General features: G+C 38.1%; 1 protein-coding gene across 2 annotated transcripts in view; it reads left to right on the plus strand.

Moving 5' to 3' along the window:
- The window catches only part of arnt2 (aryl-hydrocarbon receptor nuclear translocator 2), a 48,796-nt gene that overhangs the window by 17,667 nt on the left and 3,703 nt on the right, over window positions 1-27,426 (plus strand). For both annotated transcript variants that reach the window (XM_058078311.1, XM_058078312.1), the window contains 13 exons: window positions 188-401; window positions 3,334-3,436; window positions 6,819-6,884; window positions 7,703-7,788; window positions 11,777-11,853; window positions 13,221-13,355; window positions 14,342-14,416; window positions 18,741-18,892; window positions 21,254-21,326; window positions 21,427-21,550; window positions 21,724-21,826; window positions 23,993-24,131; window positions 27,135-27,285. In XM_058078311.1, the coding sequence (XP_057934294.1) occupies window positions 188-401; window positions 3,334-3,436; window positions 6,819-6,884; window positions 7,703-7,788; window positions 11,777-11,853; window positions 13,221-13,355; window positions 14,342-14,416; window positions 18,741-18,892; window positions 21,254-21,326; window positions 21,427-21,550; window positions 21,724-21,826; window positions 23,993-24,131; window positions 27,135-27,285 (1,498 nt within the window). The remainder of the gene's footprint in view (window positions 1-187; window positions 402-3,333; window positions 3,437-6,818; window positions 6,885-7,702; window positions 7,789-11,776; window positions 11,854-13,220; window positions 13,356-14,341; window positions 14,417-18,740; window positions 18,893-21,253; window positions 21,327-21,426; window positions 21,551-21,723; window positions 21,827-23,992; window positions 24,132-27,134; window positions 27,286-27,426) is intronic.

The raw sequence follows: 27,426 nt of genomic DNA on the forward strand, positions 1-27,426 counted from the left end.
GGTCTCTTAGCAGTGTGGCCTGTGCGCTAACCGCTCGGCAGTTGTGCAGCCTGTACTGATTATTACTTAAATTAAAATAATATAGACATATTTTTTAAATAACAGTGAAGCAGCGGTGTTCGAACCATCATGGAGCAACTGTACACAACTCTATCTTTCCATGAATTTTCTTTGTTTTTGCCCATAGGAGTTGAAACATCTCATTTTGGAGGCTGCAGATGGGTTCTTGTTTGTCGTGGCAGCAGAGACGGGACGCGTGATCTACGTCTCTGACTCAGTGACACCGGTGTTGAACCACCCCCAGTCAGAGTGGTTTGGCAGCACTCTATATGAACAGGTCCACCCGGATGATGTGGACAAGCTAAGGGAACAGCTCAGCACCTCAGAAAACTCCATGACAGGTACAGTAATTGATACTGTTTATTCATGGCTGTCCATCACCCCTGTAGAGATCTCTTTTTGAGTGGAACTCAACAGCTTTGTGTACTGTATTAGTAGTGGTGGTGTACATCCACTAGATGGCAGCAGTGCTCGGAATTATCAATAGGCAGACCATAACATGCAATGAAGTATACAAAGCCTTTAAGTTCAGTGCAAACACATTCTAGTCGTCCCTTGTTTATCTCAGTTTATCAGTTCCAGACCCGACCATGATAAGTGAATTACAATGAAAATACAATGAAACATTTGATAGATTGTGTGTGACACTCATAGCGGTGAAAGGGTGACTGAAAACATTGAGACCATGTGCTCACTAGAGGACATTGTTAGGTAATGAGGATTATTTTTTTCACGGGGCCCAGAATTCCTGGCTGCACCCCTGCTATTGGCTGGATGATCTGACAAAAAGGTACTATAAAATCACCTTAATCTAGACAAAAACATATTTTACTTACTTTTTCAAGAGAACATGTGAAACTCAGAGGATGAGATGTCTTCTTTAAGGACACTGGATATAAGAGTGCATTGATTAAGGAGCTCTAGCATCCTTATCCTTCCATGCAGTGGGGCTCCAGGTGAGAGTGCAGTTGGTAGAACCCGGTGTCTTCCACTGCTGAGAAAGCCTAACCATGTAGTCCGATTAATTAATGAATTCATTCATTTTCCACCGCTTATCCTCACGAGGGTCACGGGGGTGCTGGGGCCTATCCCAACTGTCTTCAGGCAAGAGGCTGGGTACACCCTGGACTGGTGGCCAGCCAATCACAGGGCACATATAGCTAGGGATAGACCGATATGGATTTTTTTCGGGCCAATACCGATTTTTTTCCATCACCCTTAGCCGATAGCCGATTATGGACTGCCGATTTTGCTTGGGCTGATATTTGTGGCCGATACTGCTTTTGCACGCTCAATTTACATGAAAAAATGACAATGGTGACTAATATTACAAACATTTATCACCTCCCTTTATAACTACCTTCATATCATATCACCACGTACTTCGGTACTTGACCAAAAGAAAAAAAAATATATATATATATATATATATATATATATATATGATTGAAACCTATATTAGGAAAGTAGGAAGTGAACAAATGTAACAGTTACTGATTGTAAAAGTACCAGATGGAGGGGTAGGATTCAATAAGCTTTGCTTCTTCCTACTCCTTTTGGACATGTGGAACTGGGAACTGATTATGGGATGCATTCAATTGTAATCTGATGCATGTTCAAATGAAATAAAACCATTACCATTTATTGAAACGTAAACACTGAACACAGAAGGATTCAGCTTTCTTAAACACACATTCAAGTAAACACTTTCAAGTAAAAAAGTGCTTAATTATACAAGTATTGGGCTGCACGGCGGACGAGCGGTTAGCGCGCAGGCCTCACAGCTAGGAGACCCGAGTTCAATCTCGGCCATCTCTGTGTGGAGTTTGCATGTTCTCCCCGTGCATACGTGGGTTTTCTCCGGGGACTCCGGTTTCCTCCCACATTCCAACTGAGCAAAATGCCATCAAGGGTCATCAAATATGGACGCAGCATGAGCCACTTTGCATTGACCATTTATGGTGCATTAAAGTTGCTTATACACATTTGGACAGCAGGTGAAGCAGAAATTGCGTGAATGTGTGCATATTTCTGTCCGTACGTACATTTTGGGTGCCTGGTATATGCAAACTTTTACGCACAGTTTTATAGATGAGGCCCAAAGTAGGACATCCGTGACAAGGAACATAGTTCCGCTTGTTGGGGCCAAGTTTTTCCAAGCTGGAAAACGTGCCAAAAATGCCTCCTCAAAGAAAACAAAAACAGACCTCACAAATCGCTAATGTTATATTCGTCCTGCTCATCCATGTGTATGTGATGAAGACGCTCGACTCTTCTTCCCTGGTAGAAGACATATGTAAACAAGATGGCCGCTGGTTGCCTTGCTTTGCACAAGCACTCCGATGCCCGGTGCTGGTGGCAGACGGCACTTGTAGTCAGTAATAATCAATAATAGGTGTGTAAAGGTAACTATAGGGATGTTATTTCATTTCTAGAGCTCTCTAATAATGTTAAAAACCCATATTTCGAAGGTCATAATCAGGTTTTCTATGGTCTAACTGTAAAAATATTCAATTTATAATTAAGGAAATTCACTTACCACTTTTGGTTCTAGAATCAATTAACTGCTATAAATGAAGAATTATTGTACTCACTCACACGCATCACCAACCGGCAGACCCAAAATCCAACTTCAACCACAAATAATACTTATATATAATATATACGGCATACATGTAAACTCGGTTGGACAGATGCTATGACTGTTTTACTATACTATTGTGGATAGCTAGTACAATTCTTCTTCAATGTCTTGAAGGCAACCTGACCTGTGGGTGATCTTTGTTATAAATAGACACAAAGAAAATCACATGCAAAACATCAGTGAAGTTTATATTTGCAAGATGGTGCAAATTCCTTTTTCCATCTGGAAGGGATGAGTCCTGTCGCAATGGTGTTGATGATCCTCTTTGTGCCGCTCTGGGGTTTTATGGTTTTCTTACATGGTACGTTCTGCCTCAATGTACACCAGATAATAGTTATTCACTATGTATATGTGATGTGGAAACACCATGGGCTTTTCACAGGTTTTTTTATTGAATAAGGCACTCAGATGGAAGGATTTTCATGCCAGAAGCTTCATACTCGGATGTGAACCATCCAGGACCTCTGATGGTCATCGTCTGCAAATAGCAAAAACTAACTGAAGACCTAGCATCCATCCATCCGTCCCTCTATCATCGGTCTTCCTGTTGAGTGATTCTATGGCTGGATTATTCCTCACATTAGTAACTGTTACCTATTTGAAATCAACCGTTGTTGTCTGTGTTACAGGACGGATTCTGGATCTGAAGACAGGAACCGTGAAGAAGGAGGGACAACAGTCCTCCATGAGAATGTGCATGGGCTCCCGGCGCTCCTTCATCTGCCGCATGAGGTTTGTGTTTAATATCTGCACACAGGATCCCTGCACATTCACAATTAATCAGTCACTGCCCTGCAAGCTCTGAGGTTTTTATCCAAAATGTTTATTTTTATCTCCAAAATAAACTATTTTTTGGCAAAAACACATCTCATTCACTCCAAATGGGTACTAATTTATTAATAATACGTAATAATGCAGGTGTGGCTCACAATTTTTACAGTTTTATTTCTTTATGATTGAATTATGTTTTTCATTATAATCTCATCAACATTAAGATTTTGCACTTTGTTCGGTGGTTTTGCTGGAGCCTTCCCCAGCCATCTTTGGGGCGAGAGGCAGGGTACACCCTTGACTGGTTGGGGACTTGACTTCATTCATTCATGAATTTGACTTGAATTTGACTCCCATAATTCTGACTACTTAGAGGAAGTCTGACATAACGTCAAACACAGGGCACTCGCACTATTTTTTTACCCCGTGAATCTTGAGGTGTTTATGTTGTATATGTTGTCGTGAACCCTCCTTTGCATGATATCATTGTGTTTCAAATATTGCACTGAGCCGTCCGTGGTTATTTTTTCCAGTTGGGGGACTTGGCATCGGAACCCGGAATTGACACTAAAAAATTAGAACGATCCCAACATCAGAACATTAGTCCGATGAATACCTCATATATGTATTTTACTTCATTTGGACGGACTGGTACCAACAAGCCATTCATTCACATCATTATAATGTGACTGTGAGCGAGAATGATCACATAGCGCTCAATCTAAAAACATAGATTTACTAACTAATATTCATTTTGTGGACAGCTGCCACAAATGAATGAATATATGGGACACACAGGGTAGACATGACTTCATATGTACGCCTTTTACTCACCTCCTTTCTTGTAAAATACTTGCCTTTTGTATGAAAATTGTACAGAACTGTGTCAAAGCAGCTTTGCACGAACACAAAGTGAAGCTGAGAACATTTTATAAAGAGAAACGTATGCTTTTGTGTGCTTTGGACAGCGGTTGGAATCATCAGAGGCCACTTTGTTTCGTCTTAATGGCTGTCATAACGTCCTGCAAGTTGACTTGCATGCCATGTGCGGTGTGTTGAGTTGTTAGGAATTCATTGGATTGGCCATCTTCCTCTTCTGTTGCTATTCCCAGCTCTCGGTAATTCAAAGAACATGGTGCTCAGACAGTCTGCGAGTGACTGATAAACACTTCTGTAACACATACACAAACATGGCCGAGAAGATCACACGGCGATCTGCAAGCTGTGTTTCAGGGAAAGCATGATTAAATCCAGACATGCTTATGTCATGTTATTCTTACTGGTAGACCCTGACTAGCTTTCTCAAGAAGGAAGCTCAGTTCCTCCAGTCTGTGAACATCGGAGTGCAGTCCAAAAAGGTCTAAATTAGTATTAACGGTACATGTATTTGTAATCTGATTTTTCAGTACGGAACATAAGGCAAAAGTTGGCATATTATAAGAAAATTTTAATTTTACAAGTAAAACAACATTTCAACCTCTGTGGCACTGATCGAAATTAACAGAGCTATAGACCACAGAAAGCGTGCATGGATTTGACAAACATCTTTTTGATACAATTAATAACTACATCCTAATTACAAAATTAAAAAGGTACGGAATCAGAGGGTTAGTTGTGAACTGGGTCGAATCGAAAGCTACCTTGTAGAATATACATTTGCAAGACAGCCGGGATAGGCTCCAACACCCCCCGCGACCCTTGTGAGGATAAGCGGTAGAAAATGAATGAAAGTTTAAATATTATGGATGGAGTACCCCAGGGGTCAATATTGGGACCAACACTGTTCAACTTGTTTATTAATATCTGTAAAGTGACGAAAGACTTAAAATTGAAAACTGCTTTTTGTTCCCACACAAAAGTTAATTAAAAAGTCACAGATGAAATGGCTACATTAAAAAGATGGTTTGATAAAAATAGATGCTATTTTTACCAAATAATGCTATTTGGTAATAGCAGAAAGGACATGCATGAGCAGTGTCGGTGTGGACATTGAAAGGGTGGAGAAAAATAAATTTTGGAGAATATGATAAATGAAAATGAACTGGAAATATCACATTAAAAACATACAACATAAGGTGGTGTAAAATACTTAATTTAATAAAGCAAATATTGTACAAATATCACTCCCTACTCTTTACTGTAACTGTAATAAAAGTCATCTTCACTTGCTAAATGTCCTGTAAATAAGATGAATTAGTATAATCAATAATGCAGCATATAGACAACATACAAATACTTTATTTCAAAAATATTCAAACTTGCTGATTTAGTACATTTTGGTACATTTTCAAACTAAAATTATACATAAAGCACACAATAACGTATTACACAAAAATGTTATACAATACTTTTCTGCAAAGGAGGAGAAATATGATCTCAGAGAAAAAGTAAACTTAAAACACCTACACACGAGAACATTAAAACCCCACAGCATTTCAGTATGTGGAATCAATTTATAGCACAGATTAAGTAAAGAACTCAAACATTGCATAAGGATGAGCGAATTGAAGAAATAGAATCAATAGAATCAATTGATGTTTGCAAAATACAATACATGGAGCAAGTGTCTCAAAGTTATGTTATTTATTTGTATTCATTATATTGACTATTATTGTGGATCAACCTTGATAATCATACTGCTATATTGTTGTACATTGCTTTACATTTCTGTGTATTAAAAAATCACATATGAAATGCAGGAAATGAGTAAACATATTGCAATTAATGTGAAACGGATGGCAGGTAGGATTAAATAAGTTTTACTTCTTCCTACTCATTTTGGGCCAGTGGAACTGTGGATTATATTATGTGATGTATTCCACTGTCACTTGTATGCATGTTAAAATAAAATTAAAGCATTACCAAATTCCTAATTAAGTCTACATGAAAAGGGGTATTATGATGGGAAAAAAAGCTGTAGTATTACAGGAAAAAAGTGAAAATGTTATCAGAACAAGTTGTGATTTCACATGGTTTCATTTATGGTGGAATTACGGGTATTCATGTTTCATTTTTTAAATCATTAAAGCTGTGTATACCAAAGTTAAGAAGTCTTATGTTTTGTACTGAAAATAAATCCAACCGTCACCTTAAAACTGGCATACTGTATGTACCATAACATGATGATGGGGTTCCGTATACACACACACACACACACGCTGTGCATTAGCATGTGTGAATCACAAAGGTGTTGTGAAGTCATTGCATTACAGTCGGCTACATGGGTGCATGTGTGGATATTGTCAGAGCTGTAAACCAAGGGATAACACTGCGTGCATTGTATTTGGAACGCAGTGTAAGTGCATCATGAAATATGTAACAGAGTTGTGTTTTTTGTGTGCAGGTGTGGCAGTGCTCCTCTGGATCACATCTCACTAAACCGTCTGTCTAATATGAGGAAGCGATACAGGTACTGAATCACCCTTGTCTTTGTGTTATCTTGTGTTATATTTTGCTCCTTTATAAAACATACTTTGAACACAGAAGTTCAAAGGTTTACGTGCACTCATTGATGTGAATTAATTATACGGCATTACAAAGACAAGAATAGTTTTTCATGTATTTACAATTTGCTGTAAATAAGCTCCACATACTGTACATTTGTATTTGTGATGCTGAAGGAACAAGGTCGTTTTCAGAACGCTAATGACTAGGGTAGCCTTCACTATTTTATTGTTGATATAATGTAATGTAATTGAACATGCATCAGATTACAATTGAATGCATCCCATAATCAGTTCACAGTTCCACATGTCCAAAAGGAGTAGGAAGAAGCAAAGCTTATTAAATCCTACCCCTCCATCTGGTACTTTTACAAACAGTAACTGTTACATTTGTTCACTTCCTGCTTCCATAATATAGTTTTTTTTTTGTGTGTGTGTGTCATGTAATGTTAATCCTTCATATTTTTTCCTCACCAGATGGATAATATAGTACGATATAGTCATATTTAACACCAGTCAAGGATACTCTATGTAGCAAGAGCATTCTGCTATTTATAAGGATCTGCTGCAAAAAATAAAATAATAATTAAGAAATACAGACTTTTCAATGTTGAAAAAATGAGCGTTATTTTAGTGTAAAGATAATATACTATTAGTAAGATGTTGCACCAGTATTCAGCATACTATCACCTGTACTTGAAATTCCAGATGTTCCAATGTTGTTGTAGCTCCACATCCTTTTGTCAGCTCTATATGATGTGGTGTGTTTGTATCTAACCAACAGGAATGGCCTTGGCCCGTCGAAGGAAGGAGAGGCTCAGTACTCTGTGGTTCATTGCACTGGCTATATCAAGGCATGGCCCCCTGCAGGTAAACAAATACTTTGTGTATGCACTCTTCGCTCTATGCTGCAGTTTGTAACCTCGGAGAGACTATAACTGTCTTTTATGGAAAGCAGCTATGGCTTCAGCACAGCTCATTGATCATTGAGGCTCATTTGCTCATTGAAGCAAAGATTCATAACAACCTAGTTCTCGTATCCAATATGGGCCTTCGGGGCATCGGGGGGCATCGGTGCGCTATCTTTTTCAGTAGTGTGTGCTGTGACGCAATACAAAGCAAACATCCAGTGGATCTTTTGCCACATAACATAACTGGTGTAAACCTTTTGGGTTCCAGGGTAGGATGTTCCACTTGTTTACCTTTTATGTTTCACCTCAAATATGTGGTTAGCCATCTATTTTTTTTTACATTTGGACATCATTATGCACATTTGACTTGAAATCCCGCAAAACGCAGGGACACTTTAGATCTCTAACATGTTATTCCCATGAGAAATAATGTCAACCCATTTCATCCCTTCCATAACGCCAAAAATGTTAACACAATTATAGAATGACTTATACATATACGTAAATACATATGAATGGGATAAATGAACATTTAAGGTTACTTTTACCTTCATGGCAGACTTAATACGTTTAACATCAGTATTGTTCTCACTTCAGTATCCCAAAATGGAACTAAAAAAAGTTTCAAGGGTTGGGATTTTGACAAAGAAGGCGAGAAATATTATTGAATTCAATAAATGCCACATGGTGTGTTTTTCAACAATCATGTCTTCAATGAAAGTAAAGGCCTGAAATGTTCATTTATCCCTTTCATTCATCATTTTTATGCATTTAGAATAGTTTTATGCATATAAAACTATCATTTTAATATTTTAAAACGTGGTTTGTGTTAATATTTTTGAGTCAACAGCTGATGATATAACATAGCTGATCTACGGTTCCGGGTGCTACTTTGTTAGCTAGCTAATAAATGCTAACAAGGTAGGACGTTTTGTGATAAAAATACATTAACAACACAGTTGGACTCACACTGTGTATAAATAAGAGTACAATGTACAATACCAGGAAAATGTACATGAACCACAACAAAATTGCTCTGCAGTTTTGACGTTAACCAAGGTTGCACTGTATGTAGTGTATCATTCAAAAACGTATGTACAGTAATCCCTCTCTACTTGGTTCCTCAAATTAAAATATATTAATTAACAAATCATGATATGTTCAATATGGCCTATCACTAGTCCAGAAATGTACATGTTACATATTTAAGTAAACTGTACATATTTCGGGACAGAATTAAGCATTTCAAGCTTCAAATTTTATTTGGTAAAAAGCTAATGTACTAATGTTACTGCCATGTTGTGTGAGACACACAAGTACCAGACTTGATCACCGAAACAACAGGCTTTATTTCATATTTCACAATACACAGATGTAAAGGTGACTGTAGGGGTGCTATTTTATGTATAGAGGGCTCTAGTAATGGTAAAAACGTGTTAGAATGTTGAAAACTATGACAACATTTGATTTATAAATCAAGAATTAACTTATCAAGGTCAGATCTGGAACCAATTAACAGCACTAAACGAGGGATTACTGTACTGCCAAGTTGGAGATGACTTATGGAAGAGAAATGGTCATTTCATTCTGTTGGCCATTCCTGTAGTCGGTATGCCAGTTGCACGCTCCCTCAGCATTACATCTGTGGCATTGTGCTGTGTGATTTTGGAGTTGCCTTTTGTTGTGGCCAGCCGCAGGTACACCTGTGTAATAATCATGCTGTCTAATCAGCATCTTGACATGCGGCACCTTATCTCATCTTATCTTAGGACACATTTGTCAACACCAGTTGTCCTTTTGTGTACGTACAAAATGTTCAGCTCATAAAAGATGGGAACAAAAACAAAAACGTTGAGGTTTTTTTTTTTTTTTTTATATATGTACACAACAAATAATGTGTCCCATTCCTGAAAGCATATATGTGCTGGGAAGATGAATAATCATTTTATCCGTGTCTTTTTTTTTTCCATTGTCTTGTTTATAAGAAGCTAATGGAAAACCATCTGACAATGTGAGCAATGTGGCTTGTACTTGTGTTGTGAAAGCGAACATCACGCAAAGCCTTGAACATATCTGTGTGAAGTCACATACCACATGTGTGTTTGCTGACACAGATTCCTTACGCCAGCAATATTTCTTTGGAATGTCCCGGGCACATGTTTGCTGGCAAACGGTTGTCATCTGCACACGCAGTCATAAACTTGGGAAGAAGGCATGCAATGCGGATAAACAAGGTTGCACATGGTGCAATGATACTGCTCTAATTGCCTGCTCATTCAAGTGTGTGTCGTCCTGGAGAAACAAGACGATGAAAGAAGTGATTATTTATGCTTCCATTTGGAGATGATCTGATGAACTATGAAATTTCTAACATGTTTACTGATTAGAAACCGATCCATATGTGCATCTGGGCCCTTTAACGTGTTAGATGCTTTACTATATGCAGTACATTTAATTATTAGAAAATGTATGGAATACAAGGAAAATAACGTTTAACTCATTTGATACCAGACATTTTTGATGATTTTGACTAATATTTCAAGACACAACATTGTGGTCTTGGGCAATATAGCCATGGTTTATACCTAAAGAAAGATTCTCATCCTTCATCTTTTTCCCTTTTATTTACAAATATGACACCATGAACTATTTATTTTCACATTTTCACTTTGTGTCTGCTTGTGCGTGTGCACACGTTCACACACGTGTGCATGCATTAAAATTTCCCTTCAATGCGTAACCTCCTTCCTGCAACACGGCGAGATGCCTTTTCACTTCCTGGTTGCTGTGGGTTGGGCTATATGGACCAACAACTCATATCCCAATATATTTACGTTGAATTAGGGATTGACCGATATGGGTTTTTTTGGGGCCGATACCGATTTTTTTTTCCATCACCCCTAGCCGATGGCAGATCTAAATTTGATCTAAAAAAATAAATAAAAAAACGCTGCAATAAAGTGGGGCATTATTTTCTAAACAAATATAGAAAGGGTCATAAATAATATTTTATATAGAAAGGGTCAAAAATTATATTTAAAACAAACAGTTAGCTATGCTCAAATCCTCAGCCAATAACAAAAAACAAAATATGAAGGAGTGCCTGGTTTAAGAGGATATCATATTTTGATGATGTTAATGTCAAAACTTAAATATTTGTAAATATTTCTCTGGAATTACAGCAACTAATTTTCTTTAAATTTTAATTAATTTTTCAGCCTTTTGTTTTAAATTGTGGACACCTACAGATCAGCTACACACAGTGACCCGCACAGAAAACTTTCTAGATCTTCCAGAATGTGCACCCATTCCAGCTGTATTTCCAAAACGGTCTTTTTATTTATTCCATCCCGCGTTTTGAGCACACCCACTCTGCTGTGATTGGTCACATCCAAGTACTTCCGGTCTTCTGCTGAATCCCAGTTTCTAATTTTATGGGTGATAATAAATGAATAAACCCTTTGGAAAGCGACTTGAAGAGTGGTTAGGAGGAGAAGTTGTGGTTAGGCTGGAGACCCCGGACTTCTGACTTGTGTATGAACTCCGCGTTTACTGAGTGCAGTCACAGTATGTCCGACATTAATGGCGGCTTCTGATTCCAATGCAATCACTACTCTTTAAATATGGATGCCAATGTGGTTCTCCCCACCTCCGGGGGCGTATAGTGTGTCTGACTTTAATGCACCTTTCCTAGCAAGCACGCGCTGCTTCTTATTCCACTGCAATCACGGCTCTTTAAATATGGATACCACATATCCATATGTGGCCCCAGAATGAATTTCCCTCTGAGGTACCGTATGGAGGAGTCATGGTGAACATGTGACTAATATATCATTTTAGAAGAGACTGGTACACGTTGTTTCAAAGGTCAAATGGCAACAGGAAAGATAAATGTTTGCAATAATGGCTTTTTCACACCAGACTGTCTTCTCCCCCCACCCCCCCAGGTATGACAGTACCAGATGAGGACACAGAGGCAGGCCAGACTGGGAAGTACTGCCTCGTGGCCATTGGAAGACTGCAGGTGTGTGCAGTCGTTTGGATCCTTGCAGAAACGCCTCTGAGAAAACAAACAAAACCATAGCAATGTGTGTTTTCATGTTTACAAAGTCCTGAATTTATCATTCCGGAAGCAAATGTGCTATACAGTATATAGTACACATGTACACAATTTGAATCCCATTTAATATTTGACTTTAACTAGCATTACAATGCTGCTTATGTAACGTATGTATTTTGGGTTAGAACCCAGATGCAGAGGCGAGGTTGGCAAAAGTTTCAGTTTGTGTTGGCTTGCTCAGAGCAGAATACTATTAATAAAAGCTACAGCTGAAAAAGAATTTAGATCAGAAGGTGCAATAGGAGCAATGCAACAGAGCTGTGAGGAAATGCACAAAAAATGAGTAGCTAAAAACCACGAATAGGAATACTAAACCCTTATAAACAACACTAATTCTTGGCCTGATTCATGACATGTATGTCTTTATAAAAATGTTTTATTTATGTTTTTGTTGTTAGAGGATAGAAAACTTTATAAAAACCTTATAAATACACCTTTTAACATTATACTCTCAAGTCATGAAATAACTCCCCTATAGTCACATTTACACACCTATTACCCAATGTAGTAATGTCCACATCATCAGGGCGGCATGGCTCAGGCGGTGGTCGTCTCCCAACCTGAATGTTGCGTTTTCCATCCTCTGTTTTCCCATGATCATGTCGAAGTATCCTTGGGTTAAGATACTGAACCCCCAGTTGCTCCTGATGCTGCGTCATCAGTAGGTACATGTGCTAACGGTGTCAAAGGGCTTTGGGGGCCTTGGAGGTGGGAAAGCGTTTACCATCAGAGAAAATAAGCCATTTTAGACATAAATAAGACTTGTTCTTTTTTTACTTCCTGTTCTGTATAGTGCTTCCTATACCTAGTGACCAGTGAATACTATATATCCTTCACAATGTCCGAGTGATCCTGTATTTAGCCATTGCTTTGCTTGAAAATGCTTAATTTCGTCCTGAAATATGTCAATAATAATAATAATAAAACATTTTATTTGTATAGCGCTTTTCAAAATACTCAAAGACGCTTTACAGTGAAGAAAAATAGAATTGAGTAAAAAACTGAGTAAAAGATGCATTAAAATACAACATTCATTCAGAGCTAAAAACAAGGCTAAAAGCGACACACAGCAGTCAGGTATAGACAAGTTAGACATTAAAAACAGATTTAAACAGGTAAAATTTGCTTAAATACGATATATATATATATATATATATATATATATATATATATATATATATATATATATATATATATATATATATAATATACTGTATATGCCGTATTCCACCACAAAGGTCCAATGTAAATATGCTCTACTCTACCGTCAGGTGACAAGCTCGCCAGTCTCCATGGATATGAACGGCCTCGCCGTACCCACAGAGTTCTTGTCACGCCACAACTCCGATGGCGTCGTCACATTTGTGGACCCGCGCTGCATCAATGTCATTGGTTATCAGCCTCAGGTAAGCGAGGGAAACTATGCTGAAGTAAAAATGCTTAACAGAGTTCCCTGCCTTTGCATATATGTTTTCACAAAAAGACCTTTTCTTGTTGGGAACTGATATTTTCCTGAAACATATGGTAGAAACCAAAGTTTTTTTCTGATGAAGTACTAGAGTCTAATATTTCTATGCTTATACATACGTTCTATGCTGATATAGCCATTAAAAAATCGTCTATAATGGTCGGTACTGGAGGTGTCGAAGAAAATTGGCTGGGATTGAATGAGTTCTAAGAACAGACGCCATGACATCAAGAAACTAGGCTGGCCTGAAGCTCAGTAAAAAAAAAAAAAAAAACACAAAAAACGGTGTAGTAGTAAATGAGGAAGAGAGAACATTTTCTCAGTTGTTGGTGTAGTGCTAAGCAGCACAGACGACAAGGACGAGGAACAATCCAGCATCGTTCTGCTGCAGGCTCTGAGCTTTGGAACACTAATTGGAAAGCACGATTGGAGGTTTGCTTCTCTACTCCGTCCAGAGAAACACAGATTTAAACTAGCATGGAGGACAATAGCCAGAAAATCAATTTGGCATTAAGTTTTTATTAAATGGTGCAAAAAAACAAACAGTCATTGTCAAAAGCTACAGAATTACCTAAAGAACTTGTTCTAATGTATCGTTAAACATTAAAACAATCTGGTACCTTGCACACTGGTTGTCTCTTAGTTAAGTTGAAAACTCTTGAGTACTTCATCTTTGTGTGCTCACAATATGGCAAAATACAGTATACTGTCAGTACCTGGATGTTGCACTCAAAACAGTGGGTGTGCATTAGCTCAATAGTCGACATTTTGGCTACGTGTTGGAGTGAAGACGGACTTTCAATGAAATACTCGCTGATATTGCACTCCCCATGAAGACACCCCATAGTATTAATATGAGTATCATGATATGCTCTTCTCACTTCATTATATGTTTTAAATGTACAATTATTTTCTATTTCCAAGGACCTGTTGGGGAAAGACATTCTGGAGTTTTGCCACCCCGAGGACCAGAGTCACCTGAGAGAAAGCTTTCAACAGGTAATTTCATCATCTTGATACATACATACACACAGTGGATCCCAGTCAGCACCTTCGCTATTCATTTTTCCTGGCCCCACAAATCTGCAGATATTCTGACATGTTGTTTTTCACCAAAAACACACCTCATTCACCATTCGTCATTAATCATTTATAAATAGGTCAAATGTACAGCATACTGTACATGCACCATTGTTAAAGTCCACAGTTTTTACATGTCTTTCTGCTTCACTGATGATGTTGTTTCTTAGAGCGTTGCTTGGCGGTCCTTCAATGCGCCATAGTTGCTGTGAGAAAAGTGAAACTTACAGTCACCACTCGCTTCAATTAAAGATTAAAGTATTGATATGCAGTACAGTATTCCAATATATATCTACAATTTTGAATCTTTTTTAACAGTGTATCAACGTACATTGTGTTCTGTGTCCTTGTGGTGTATTAGAGCGATGTGTTGGTGCTCTGTTGTATGTTTGTTTGTTTCTTTGGGCTTTTTCCTGATTGAGTGTTTTATTGTATTTACTACTCCAGTACTAGAGGGTGTTGTGTACTCATGTGAGAGTTAAAGACGTGTGTGTTGGAGTAAAGAACACAAACCGGGTTTGTGGAGGTGTGCTCCAGCCGCAATCTTCTCATGACCGCTTGTTGATGAGTAAATGAATGATGAAAGAAAGGCTTTCTCACTTTTATTTTGAATGCGCAACACGCGGGAATTCGGAGGAGAGTATGTTGCATTTTAAACGGAAAAAAAGTATTTTTGGTGCATGAGTGGGAAAACATCTCTGTCATAGAGAGCAGTCATATTTCCTGCAACGCTCTGATAACAGCTAATTAGTCATCAACGCCACAACTTTTTGTGTGAACAAAGAAAGTTGTAGGAGACTTGTAGATTTATACATAGATGCGCAAACATTTTACTCTACTTTTATGCACTTTATCGACTTATTTCAGGAGCAAAATGTACAAATCGCTGTTTGCATTAATCTCCCATATTACCAAAATTGTATGATTTTGGTACATTTTATGTACTTATCGTTGTAGTTGCTTATTGACTCATTTACCACAAAGAGATTTGTATTCCTACTATCAATAAACACTATTTTATCCGTGATTAAATTGGGTTAATTAACTGTAAACAAAATGAGATTAATCACAATTAAATATTGTAATCGATAGACATCCCTAGTTAAAGTCTATATTGAGAATGTCGTAAACAGATTTTTGTATGCTGTAACTACGCTGTAGAAATTATGAGTCCGGAAATTTACTGTCACGGTCGGGTCAGGAACCAATAAACCGCAACAAACCAATAAATGAGGGATTACTGTATTCCCTCTTACATTAAACCTGCATTTTGTGTTTGCGAGAACAATGAAAATTGAAGAGAGACTGGGAGGATTCCAGAGCTGAATCTTATGTAATAATTATGCCAGTCCTTTTGATTGCAAATGTTGGTCAGAAATGAAAGAACAATGTCATTGTTATGCGAGCAGGAAATATATATTTATATGGGCATCTCGATTACTTGCAATCAATTATAATCAATCTAGAATAATAATAAATTGTACAGCTGAAGGTAACAAAGTAATGACACTAATAGAAATGTTAACCCGTCTTAAAAGCCAGACCATAAAAGTAAGATTTCAATAAGGATTTAAAATGATCCAGTGCAAATCTAATTTTAAGGGCCAGGCCATTCCAAAAACTTGCGACACCCCGAGATTTAACATTTCGATCGAAGCGTGGTTAAAAGGAGCTGTGAGCTGGACCTCATAACTCTGAAGGGGTAACGTAAACAGTCAGTAAGTCAGATAAGTACAAGGGAGCCAGGCCATTCAGCAATTTAAAAAGCAAGAGAACAAATTTGAACTTGATCCTGTAAGTAACAGGCAAACAGTGCAAAGAGGCCAGGGGAGGGGTTATATGCTCCCGTTTCTTGGTACCAGTTAACGGGCTACCAAACCGCAATATAAAGAACTGAAATAGTTCAATAATTAATGATCAACATGCTCCAAGACAGGAGAGTTTGATTCCACCCTTTGCCATCTCCATGTGGCGTTTGCATGTTTTCCCTGTGCATCCATTTCACATTCCAAAAACACGCTATTGCTATGCTAATTGGCGACTCCAAATTGTCCATAGGTATGAATGTGAGTGTGAATGGTTGTTTGTCTAAATGTGCCCTGTGATTGGCTGGCCACCAGTCCAGGGTGTACCCCGCCTCTTACCCGAAGACAGCATAGACTCCAGCATCCCCGTGACCCTTGTGAGGATAAGCGGTAGAAAATGAATGAATGAATATACTTCATCTCCTATTTTAAAAAGAAACACACAAATACATATGTCAGTGAATTACAACAAAGTTTATTTTGATGCCTTATTAGTTATCAACAGGCAGTCAGAGGTATCATCTCATGTGATGGCAACATGTGATCATAGCAAAAGTCCTGGTTTATATGGTAATAAGTGGGGGCGAGTTTCGGCTGTGCAGGTCCTCTGTGTGTAATGTATATGTAACCTTTATGAGAAGAAGAACTTTAATCCAAGCCAATACAAAGAAAATACCATTAATATGAACACTGGCAAAAATGTATTAATATGAAAAAGTGTATCAAAGAGCCCGGTTGGGTCGCCGCAGGGTTAAATCATCAGCAAAGGCTGTTGATTTACGGGAAGGACTCTCTTCACATGCTGGTTCAATGGGTTGTGATCTTAGGATTTGGGAGCTGGCACAGAAAAATCCATTTCATGTCTGCCTTGGCTGACTTTGACGTTTGCCTTGTCACACGCAGCTCATCTGGGTAAAGTCTAGTTAAGTTCAAGTGTGCAACGCTTATGTGAAAAATGCCTACGTGGACTGAAATGATGGCCCCAACTCCATCTGTATTTTATTTCTAAGTCATTTTAGCTCAGATCGAATCCTTCAGTCTTTTAATTTATTGACAGCTCAATGCAATAACAGAGCTGGCTACAGACACCCAGTGACACCCACATTTACATCCATGGGCTATTTCACATCTTTCTTCTATTGTTCCATATTCTATTGTAGCTGGCGGGGGAAGAGAATGCAAACCTGCATTGGAGAGCTATGAGACCCAAGTTTGATTCCACCCTTGGGCATCTCTGTGTTGAGTTTGCATGATCTCCATGTTTTTCTCCGGTTTCCTCCCACATTCCAAAAAAAAACATGCTAGGTTAACTGGCGACTCCAAATTGTCCATAGGTATGAATGTGAGTGTGAATGGTTGTTTGTCTATATGTGCCCTGTGATTGGCTGACGACCAGTCCAGGGTGTACGCCGCCTGCGACCTTTGTGGGGATAACCGGTAGAAAATTAATGACTGAATGAATGAATGAAATGTAAAACCCTATAGCCCTAAATATCAAGTATATAAATATTAAATATTACATGTGCTTTGTGCAATACAAAAAGAAAATACTCAACTTCAGTGCAAACAAATATGAATTAAGATATAAAGAAAATATTTAGATAAATGTGCGTTGAAAAACTTAAGAATGCACCCTAAATGAAAACCAAATATGAGATATAATTATCCCCGCCCTACAAAAGGAACGGTGAACTGACTCGCCAGCCAATCAAAAAAAGCATTTGCAACTGAACGGGTATTTGAGGGGCGGTGACCTCATTCATTCCGTTCACAAAAAAGAACTAGTTCTTTTGACCCGTTCGTTCATAACCGATCAAAATCATGACTGCTCCTAAATCAGCTGTGTCATCTAAGAATCGACCGATACATCGGCCGGCCGATATATCGGGCTGATATTTGTGTTCTTTACTTGAATCGGTATCGGCCGATACGCGCGTGGGTTCGCCGATATATTTTTCTGTCGCATGATTTACAGACAGGCATCCGCCGGGCAGCTTTGTGTTGCCGGAAGACCCTGCAACACACCGCGGGTGTACCCCGCCTCTTGCCCGAAGACAGCTGGGATAGACTCCAGCACAAGCGGTAGAAAATAAATGAATGAAATCCCCCCCGTACTAATTCAAATAATATCAAATACTTTCCCTCTCCATACGTCAAAGTGAAACTTCAACTGTCAATCCCAACCTGAACATTAATTCTCTGAAAGTGATATTTGAATCTGAATTTTTGTGTATAGTTTAGTGTGTATAGTAAAAAACCCACACCCTTCCCTTTTATTTTTTATTATGTGGCCCCTTGATGGAAAAAGTTTTGACGCCTCTGCATTGGACACATTGTGTTTTCATGCACATGAACATGCTGCTACAACTGTGTACCTAAGTCAAATTGGAATGCATTATCTAAAACATCCATCCTGATGCCTGGCTTTTGTTATTCAGGTGGTGAAGCTAAAGGGTCAAGTTCTGTCGGTGATGTACCGTTTCCGCATGAAAAACAGAGAGTGGATGCTGATCCGAACCAGCAGTTTTACCTTCCAGAACCCCTACTCTGATGAGATCGAGTATATCATCTGCACCAACACAAATGTCAAGTAAGTGACTCATACCACACATCTTTTCTACTTGTAAAGTAACATGTTCAAACTTTGATTAGTTTCCTTAAAGAAAATGATATATACGTAGTTTACCATCCATCCATTTTCTTTCCAAAAATATTTTTGTTTGTTATATTATTGTTCGTTCGGTTTTTGAAAGCGTACATTAAAATGAGTAAAAACTACATTTAATGTACGTTGCGGGAATTTTGTCCGATCGCCTTAAGGAGCATTTGGGATAGGGAGCATTTCCCAAATGGTGTCGGCCTAGCGACGGCTCTCATCTTGGGTTAGTGAGCAAACACTGGAGTTAACTCATCAACTTTGTTTGGTTTATTTTTTAGGAAAATAGTAGTCATGCCAAAATGTTTTGTTCCCACAGGGAACAAAACAGTCCCATTACCGGTGGTTGTGATAAATACGGCTTAATTCCATGTTCTGCACCGTCTCTATTTCATCCCCAGATGTTTCTTCCTTTCCGAAAACTAATGACACATCACTTGAATCTCTGCTATGAGCCAGTGCAGACTACAAATCATTCACGTCCTTTAAACTGTATTTGTATTTTAGTTAATTTTGTATTTTTTATGCCTTAATTAGGCCAAGAATAATAAAAAAAAAATTACTAATTAATTAGTTAATGTGGCAACTACTGTGACCCTGAACTCTGGACGTCACTTCCTGTCCGCTCCAGGAACACACACTGTCACCAGTCTTATTTTATGTCTTATATGGCTTATTTTCTCTTATTATGTCTAGTGTAAAGGTGACTATAGGGGTATTATGTCATGTCTAGGGAGCTCTAATAATGCTAAAAAATATATATACTTAGAAGGCCGCTGCATGGCGGACGAGTGGTTAGCACACAGGCCACACAGCTAGGAGACCCGAGTTCAATTCCAACCTCGGCCATCTCTGTGTGGAGTTTGCATGTTCTACCCGTGCATGCGTGGGTTTTCTCCACATTCCAAAAACATGCTAGGTTAATTGGCGACTCCAAATTGTCCATAGGTATGAATGTGAGTGTGAATGGTTGTTTGTCTATATGTGCCCTGTGATTGGCTGGCCACCAGTCCAGGGTGTACCCCGCCTCTTGCCCGAAGACAGCTGGGATAGGCTCCAGCACCCCTGCGACCCTCGTGAGGATAAGAAGTAGAAAATGAATGAATGAAATGTAAACCAGTTTTCTATGTTCTAATGACAAAAATATTCAATTTAGAAGTTGGCGGCTATTCATTTATTGCAGTCGGGTCTGGAAATGTTTTAAATGTCGGCTTAGATGTGGACAAACACTGTATAATGTAGGACAAATTCGGAAGACTATGGCGAAATTTAGGTGATGGTTTGGTCAAGGTCACAGTAGCCTCACATCTGTCACGTTCTTCTTGTGTAACCTTCCAGGAATGCCAGAAATGACTTGTCTAGCATCTGGTACAAATGTCCATTTGGACCCAGTGATGAACTGATGAGGTCATGGTCGCTTGGCACTCACTTACTATATTTGAGCGGGAAGTCAAGAAGTCCTACTTGCTTATATTATTTCAGGTGGCTCTGAGAATATCAAGCGTGCAACATCATTAGAAAATGTTCAGACTCCGTGTGACGACTCTTGGACTCCGATGCAGACACCACAATATTGTACAAAAGTTATTTACCAAACTCGTTTTTCGAACAGTATACACAAACTAGACCATTTGTACTATGTACATCTGTGGGATGGAGTGCCCAAAGAAAGCTAATTTTAAAATTAATTAAAATAAAATACTTTACATCGTCAGGCTAGGTCACTGCTTTGTTTAGCTGCTTGTGGACGTGCATCAGTTACATGTGTTCATGTTACATTCCCGACATTCCAAGTCATGTTGCTTCTGTGATGGTCCAAAAAATATGCTGAGGCTGTCATGCCAGTTCATGACTCCTCTAATCATACATTCCTTGCTATTCTTTAACAAACTCCATCCCTGCGTCTGTGTCGTATTGCAAAATGCGCATAATTCCACCACGCAATGTAATATTTGTTTTTCCACTTTGGAATGTCTTCCACTCACGGTTCCACTCTACATACTATGCAGCAGCAGTTGTGAATTAGGTACAGAGGTTGTTGACATGGAAGTTAGACGTGCATTGGAAGCTACACAAGCACCAGATACTAACATCAATCATGCAACATCGAGGAAAACAACAAACCGGTAATAGGAGTTTGCAAGGTTATGTGATTTTTAGGATTGCTTTTTTTTTCGCATCAAAGATTCCAATGCCTTCTTCTGTTGTGGACTGAGGATAATGTTGGAATGATGGAGTGATTACTGTATGCAAAGCACCTCGTTGCTGATGATGTATATGTTGTGGTCCTTACAGACAGCTTCAGCAGCAGCAGGCGGAGCTAGAAGTTCACCAGAGAGATGGACTGACTGCCTATGATCTTTCCCAGGTCAAAAAAACTCTAATTGAAATAATTCAAATGATAAATCATGAAAAGTGAGACATGTTATACTGTATTTGCTTGGTGACCGAGCTTCTTGTCTTCTCAGGTTCCTGTGGCCAACGTGAACAGTGGCGTCCATGAGGCTGGGAAGAACATTGACAAACCAGAAGCTCTTTTCTCCCAGGAGAGAGACCCACGCTTTGCTGAAATGTACACCAACATCTCCGGATGTATGTGGAGTGTTTTACATATTCTTCCTGAATCATAATAGGCTCAGATTATGATCACGGAACTGATGCGTAATTAATTAATTCATCAACCAAGCTTATCAAGCGGCTATTTCCTGTTATTAACTATCATTTTAATCTGCTCTGTGTGAATGTGTGTGTATGTGTGTTCGCAGCTGGAGACAAGAAGATGATGGTTCCCTCCTCGACAGCGGGAGGACAGCAGCTCTATTCCCAGAGCTCTCCATTCCAGCAGGGACACACTGGCAAAACCTTTAGGTGCTTGAAGCCATAAGAAGCCTTTAAATGTGATGTGTGCTCTACAGCGTCGTGTGATGTACAAGTGACATATAGCTTGGAGTGCGTCATGTAACTATCCCAGTTTATAGCTTCAAATGTTATTTTTAAGTCTTAAATCTTAAACTAGGGGTTCCAAAGTGCAGCATGGGGGCCATTTGCAACCAGTAAAATGTCATTTTAGTAGCATAAAGTTGAAATCTGAAAGAAAAATACTTTATTTTTTGTAATGTTTTGTAATATGATTAAGAGAAATAAAACAAGGTTGTAATTTTTGGAAAATTCGGTTGCAGAAAAAGGTTGGAATGTTATGAATAAAGTAAAAATATTTAGGAAATAATGTTTAAAAAGGAGGTGGTTGAAATAGTTGGGAGGGAAAAACTACCAGAAACACGTGAATTTTACCAGAATACAGTAAAAAAAAAAGCATAAAATATATGTTTTAAAGCTGATATAAAACTGTAGCATTCTGAAAAAATTAAGTCATTTTAGTAACTTAGAGTTTAAATTTCATAATATTACGAGAAATAAATATTTTTTTAAGGTTTAAGGTTGGGGAATAAGTCAAAATATTATGGGAATAAACTGAAAATATAATGGGAATAAAGTTGGAATATTATGAAAACAAAATTGACAGACAGTTGAAAAATTTGGAAAATAAAAAATAAAAAACAGCGAAAATGGGGGGACAAATCAAACTTTTTCACCTAACTGAGATGCAGCTTTTTCTTGAAATATGTAAGTTTTTATCATATCTATGTTTGTCGCTTTTCAAAATATACTTGTTGCATCCTTTCTTTTTTCCATATGTGGTCTTTGGCGGAAAAAAGTTATAAAAATATCTGCATAATTCCAATAGTTTATGATGGTAGAGCTGATGCACTTTCTTGTGATATAGACAGTAATCTTATAGAGTCTTTGTCACAGCAGATCCCAAGTTGAGGCTGTGATACAAAGCAGAGTGGGGGTTGTATACAGAGCAGCCAATATGACAATAAGAAGAGAAGTAAAGAGAAGTAAATTCTATACCACATTCTATAAACTATTTACCACAATTCTATACCAAACATGGGTGTTTCGCCATGTTTGTCACATTTTTACTGTGCTTCTGCTTGACTACAAAAGACGGTGTCACAGAGTGACGTTCACATACACTTGATGTTCAATGTAAGGAAGCTCCTAGTTCATATTGTAAATCCCATATCTTTTTTTCATGCACTTTCTGTGTGTATTCAGTTTAAAAACCTGTAAAATTCTATGGGTTTTTTTTTTTTAAACTTGGTCTGTCATGATACCCATTCTAACATTTTTAGCATGCAGTTGTGCAAAACAACCTCCAGATGTTTGAAAAGGGACCGAGCACATGCCGCAGCTTGTATGACACTTTTACAGCCAACATTTTAGCCAAAAAATACCACATTTTTGAACATGAGTCAAAAAGTTTGCCCACGCCTGTCTTAGCTCATTTCCAAAGTTCATTTTATTACCGTGAACACTCATTTTAAATCCATTTGACAATTGTAATGCTTCAATAGGGTGTTAATTGTTACAAATCAACACTTCTTACTGTATTTATTCAATGAATTCATAGGGGGGCTGCACGGTGACAGAGCGGTTAGCAAGCAGGCCTCATAGCAAGGACACCCGAGTTCAATTCCACCCTCGGCCATCTCTGTGTGGAGTTTGCATGTTCTCCCCGTGCATGCGTGGGTTTTCTCCCACATGCTAGGTTAATTGGCGACACCAAATTGTCCATAGGTATGAATGTGAGTGTGAATGGTTACCTGACTTTTAGCCTTCAAATTGCTATGCAAAGCCTGACTTTATGTTTTCTGATAGAATATGGCCTACTATTGGTAAAAAAAAAACATAAGGGGTTTTTGTTCCTAAATCAAGCATTTTAAGTATAAAAGTGTCTAAATGGCATAAAACAAATATAAGGCATTCAAAAGATGTGGTGATGAAAATGACAATGGTCACTACGTGTCCGTATTGTTTGGTTTGACACACAAGCAACAGACCTCATTGCCGGAACAACAGGCTTTTTTTTATGTCTACTACTGTATATTGGGTAATGAGTGTGAAGGTGACTAAAGGGCTGTGATTTAATGTATCTTGCTGATGTTTCTACTCTCTATGTCCCCACAGTTCCTCTGTGATCCACGTCCCAGGTGTAAATGACATCCAAGCATCAAGTTCATCCAATCAGAATCTTGCTCAGATCTCAAGACAACTGAACCCAGGCCAGGTGTCTTGGTCAGGCAACCGACCCCCCTTCTCTGGACAGGTAATACAAGCTAACATACAAACCTTCAACTTCAGGTTTGGGCCCATAATGTTTTCATGCAGGGCTGCATGGCAGTCGAGTGGTTAGCATGCAGACCTCTTATTATGTCTAGTGTAAAGGTGACTATAGGGGTGTTATGCCATGTATAGGGAGCTCTAACAATGCTAAAAAATATATACTTAGAAGGCTGCTGCATGGCGGACGAGTGGTTAGCACACAGGCCACACAGCTAGGAGACCAGAGTTCAATCCCACCCTCGGCCATCTCTGTGTGGAGTTTGCATGTTCTCCCCGTGCATGCGTGGGTTTTCTCCGGGTACTCCGGTTTCCTCCCACATTCCAAAAACATGCTAGGTTAATTGGCCACTCCAAATTGTCCATAGGTATGAATGTGAGTGTGAATGGTTGTTTGTCTATATGTGCCCTGTGATTGGCTGGCCACCAGTCCAGGGTGTACCCCGCCTCTTTCCTCAAGACAGCTGGGATAGGCTCCAGCACCCAAAATGATGGTCAAACAACAATTGTTGCACAGATTCATTTGAAAGCAGATGTTTTTTCCCCAAAAAATATTTAAACTTTTACATTTTTTTTCTTGTCGTGTTATGACTTTATTACCATAATATTTTGACTTTATCCTCGTAATATTATATATATATATATATATATATATATATATATATAAGTAAGTAGTAGTAAGTATAAGTTTTTTGTGCCCTAATTTGCTAAAGATTGCAATTTTATTTTGTACTGTTTCTTTCTCATAATATTTCAACTTTAATATATTTATTTTGTTATTGTATTATTTATTTACCTTGTTGTATTAATTTAATATTTTTTTTTCTTCATAATGTTATAACTTTATTCGTATAACTGCAAAATACTGCTTTTTCCCCCATTTTTGCTGTTTTCTTCCATTTTATTATTCACCTCTATTTATAGAATAAGCCAAGGGCAATAAAAAATAATCTGTGGGCCACAAATGGCCCTCGGCCCGCATTTAGGACATCCCTGACTTAGAGACTCTAGATATCTGGAAAGCTTCAAGTAAAAGAATGTGTTCAGGATGAATTCACATTTCCAGCAAATGAATCAAACGACTGAAGTGAGATAATTTCGAGTAAAAGAGAGGCATGATGTTTTCACCGTCCCTGAACAGATGTTTCAATCTGACATCATGATCAAGTTTAGAGCGCGACCAAATTTCTGGTCCTACGTTGGCCTTCTCCAAACACAGTATGAATCGAAACAGGAGGGGGGCGGGGCAGCAGAGATTGTTGAATTTTATTGGAAGGGTACGAGATGAAAAGCTCTTTCCTTCTGTCCAGATGCTCCAGATGCCACACAGTCTTCAAGTGCAGGCGGCCATGTTCTTTCATACTCTTTCAAAAACATGGCTGTGCTGCAGACTACATTGGCACATCATCACTCAACACATTTTACAGGCTCATACTTCCTACCAAAGCAGCAGAGATATTTTACTCGTGAACTTGGGCTAACTTATAGAAAAATGGAATCAAATATAATAATAATAATGATAATATTATAATTTATTATTATTAATAATAATAATTATAATAATACAAACACATGCATGTTAGGTTAATTGGTGACTCTAAAATGTCCATAGGTACACCCGCAAACGTAATAACTGCCCACAAATGTAATACAAATTTGCAGCTTTGAATGTAATAATCCCGCAAATGTAATAAATTTCCCACAAACGTAATAATGTTTGCCTACTGCAAACGTAATACTGAATTTCCTACATTATTATTACATATGTGGGAAAGTGAAAATCTGTAAATGTAATAACTTAATATAAATGTAATAACCACAAATGTAATATGAGACAAAATAATGATCTTTGTGGTTGTTGTTGTTGTTTGATTTTTATTCTTTTAATGAGGGAGAATGTGTAGATGTCATTTTGAGGATTTTAACAAGATAATTCTTTTTTTTTCTTTTTTGTGGAAAAAATATATATTATTATAAATATTATTATAAATTACATTATAATTGCATTATAATACATTAAAGGAATCTAATTATTAAATTATAATTTATTTTAAATTAAAAAGATAACATAATTGTGATAATTGCAGTTGTTTTAGTACAATTATTAAAATTATTTTTATTATGTTTTATTATTATATTAATTTATTTTGATTATTTCTTCACCACATACACACAAAATCACACATACAATAATATACTGTAACTAAAACGCACATGTACGCCTACAAACAAAATGTAATAAATTCAGTATTATTACTAATAATTCAGTATTATGTTTGCAGTAGGCAAAAATATGTTTGTGGGAAATGTATTACATTTGCGGGATTATTACATTCAAAGCTGCAGATTTGTATTACGTTTGTGGTTAATTACGTTTGCGGCTGTAACACACCCCGCCTCTCCACACCATAACTTTCTCCAGCCTGTGTAGTATATCTGTTATGTACGTGTGACATCATTATTCTTTTTGAGGCGCTTGCTGTACTTGTTTCATACTGAACGCTTGGGGGCGTGTGTGAGCTGAAAGGTGCTTGTCACTGCTGTCCTTCCAAAGAGAGGAAATCAGCGTTTATTTGTTTGTTTATTTTACCAGCACTAGCAGAGGAGGAAGCAAGTAAAATGCATTTAAGATATTTTTGTGCTCTAATGGATGGATGAATTTGACTGCCAAGACGGAGCAGAAGGTGTAGATTAGAACTTTAAATGAAACAGTAGTATTTTTAGGTAAACACAGGCATGTCCTTATGTTGTGGCAGGAATACCAAAGTGTCAATTCCATCAGGCTTAGCATCTGTCTGTCTGACGTCCAAGTTTTTAAAGCCATATATTAGCAATGTGCCGAGGTTGATATTGATATTTTTAAATATCAATACATTGCCCAGTCCTACAACATACCTAAAAAAGCAAAAACATAAAAAAACGATCTTCTATATATATGTTAAATGTATAATGTATGTGTAATATCTAAGCAAGTGTGTCTGCTCCACAGTCCAGTAAAGCCCAGTCCAGTCCATTTGGTATCGGTGCGGGACACAGCTACCAGACCGATGCAGCCTCTTACAGTCCGCTCTCATCCCCAGCGACCTCCTCTCCCAGCGGCAACGCCTACTCAGGACTGACGAACCGCAGCACAGCTTTTGGTGTGTCATCCATGTCATCTGTCTGATGTGGAAGGCGGTTTATCGGTTTGGAACATGTTTAACAAAGTTAGAAGAAAATACATCACACGTTTACACTTGCACAAGTCAACACGTCGGAAAAGGAGTAGGAAGAACGAGGGA

This window comes from Doryrhamphus excisus, chromosome 7, assembly GCF_030265055.1.
Source record: "Doryrhamphus excisus isolate RoL2022-K1 chromosome 7, RoL_Dexc_1.0, whole genome shotgun sequence".
Lineage (NCBI taxonomy): Eukaryota > Metazoa > Chordata > Actinopteri > Syngnathiformes > Syngnathidae > Doryrhamphus > Doryrhamphus excisus.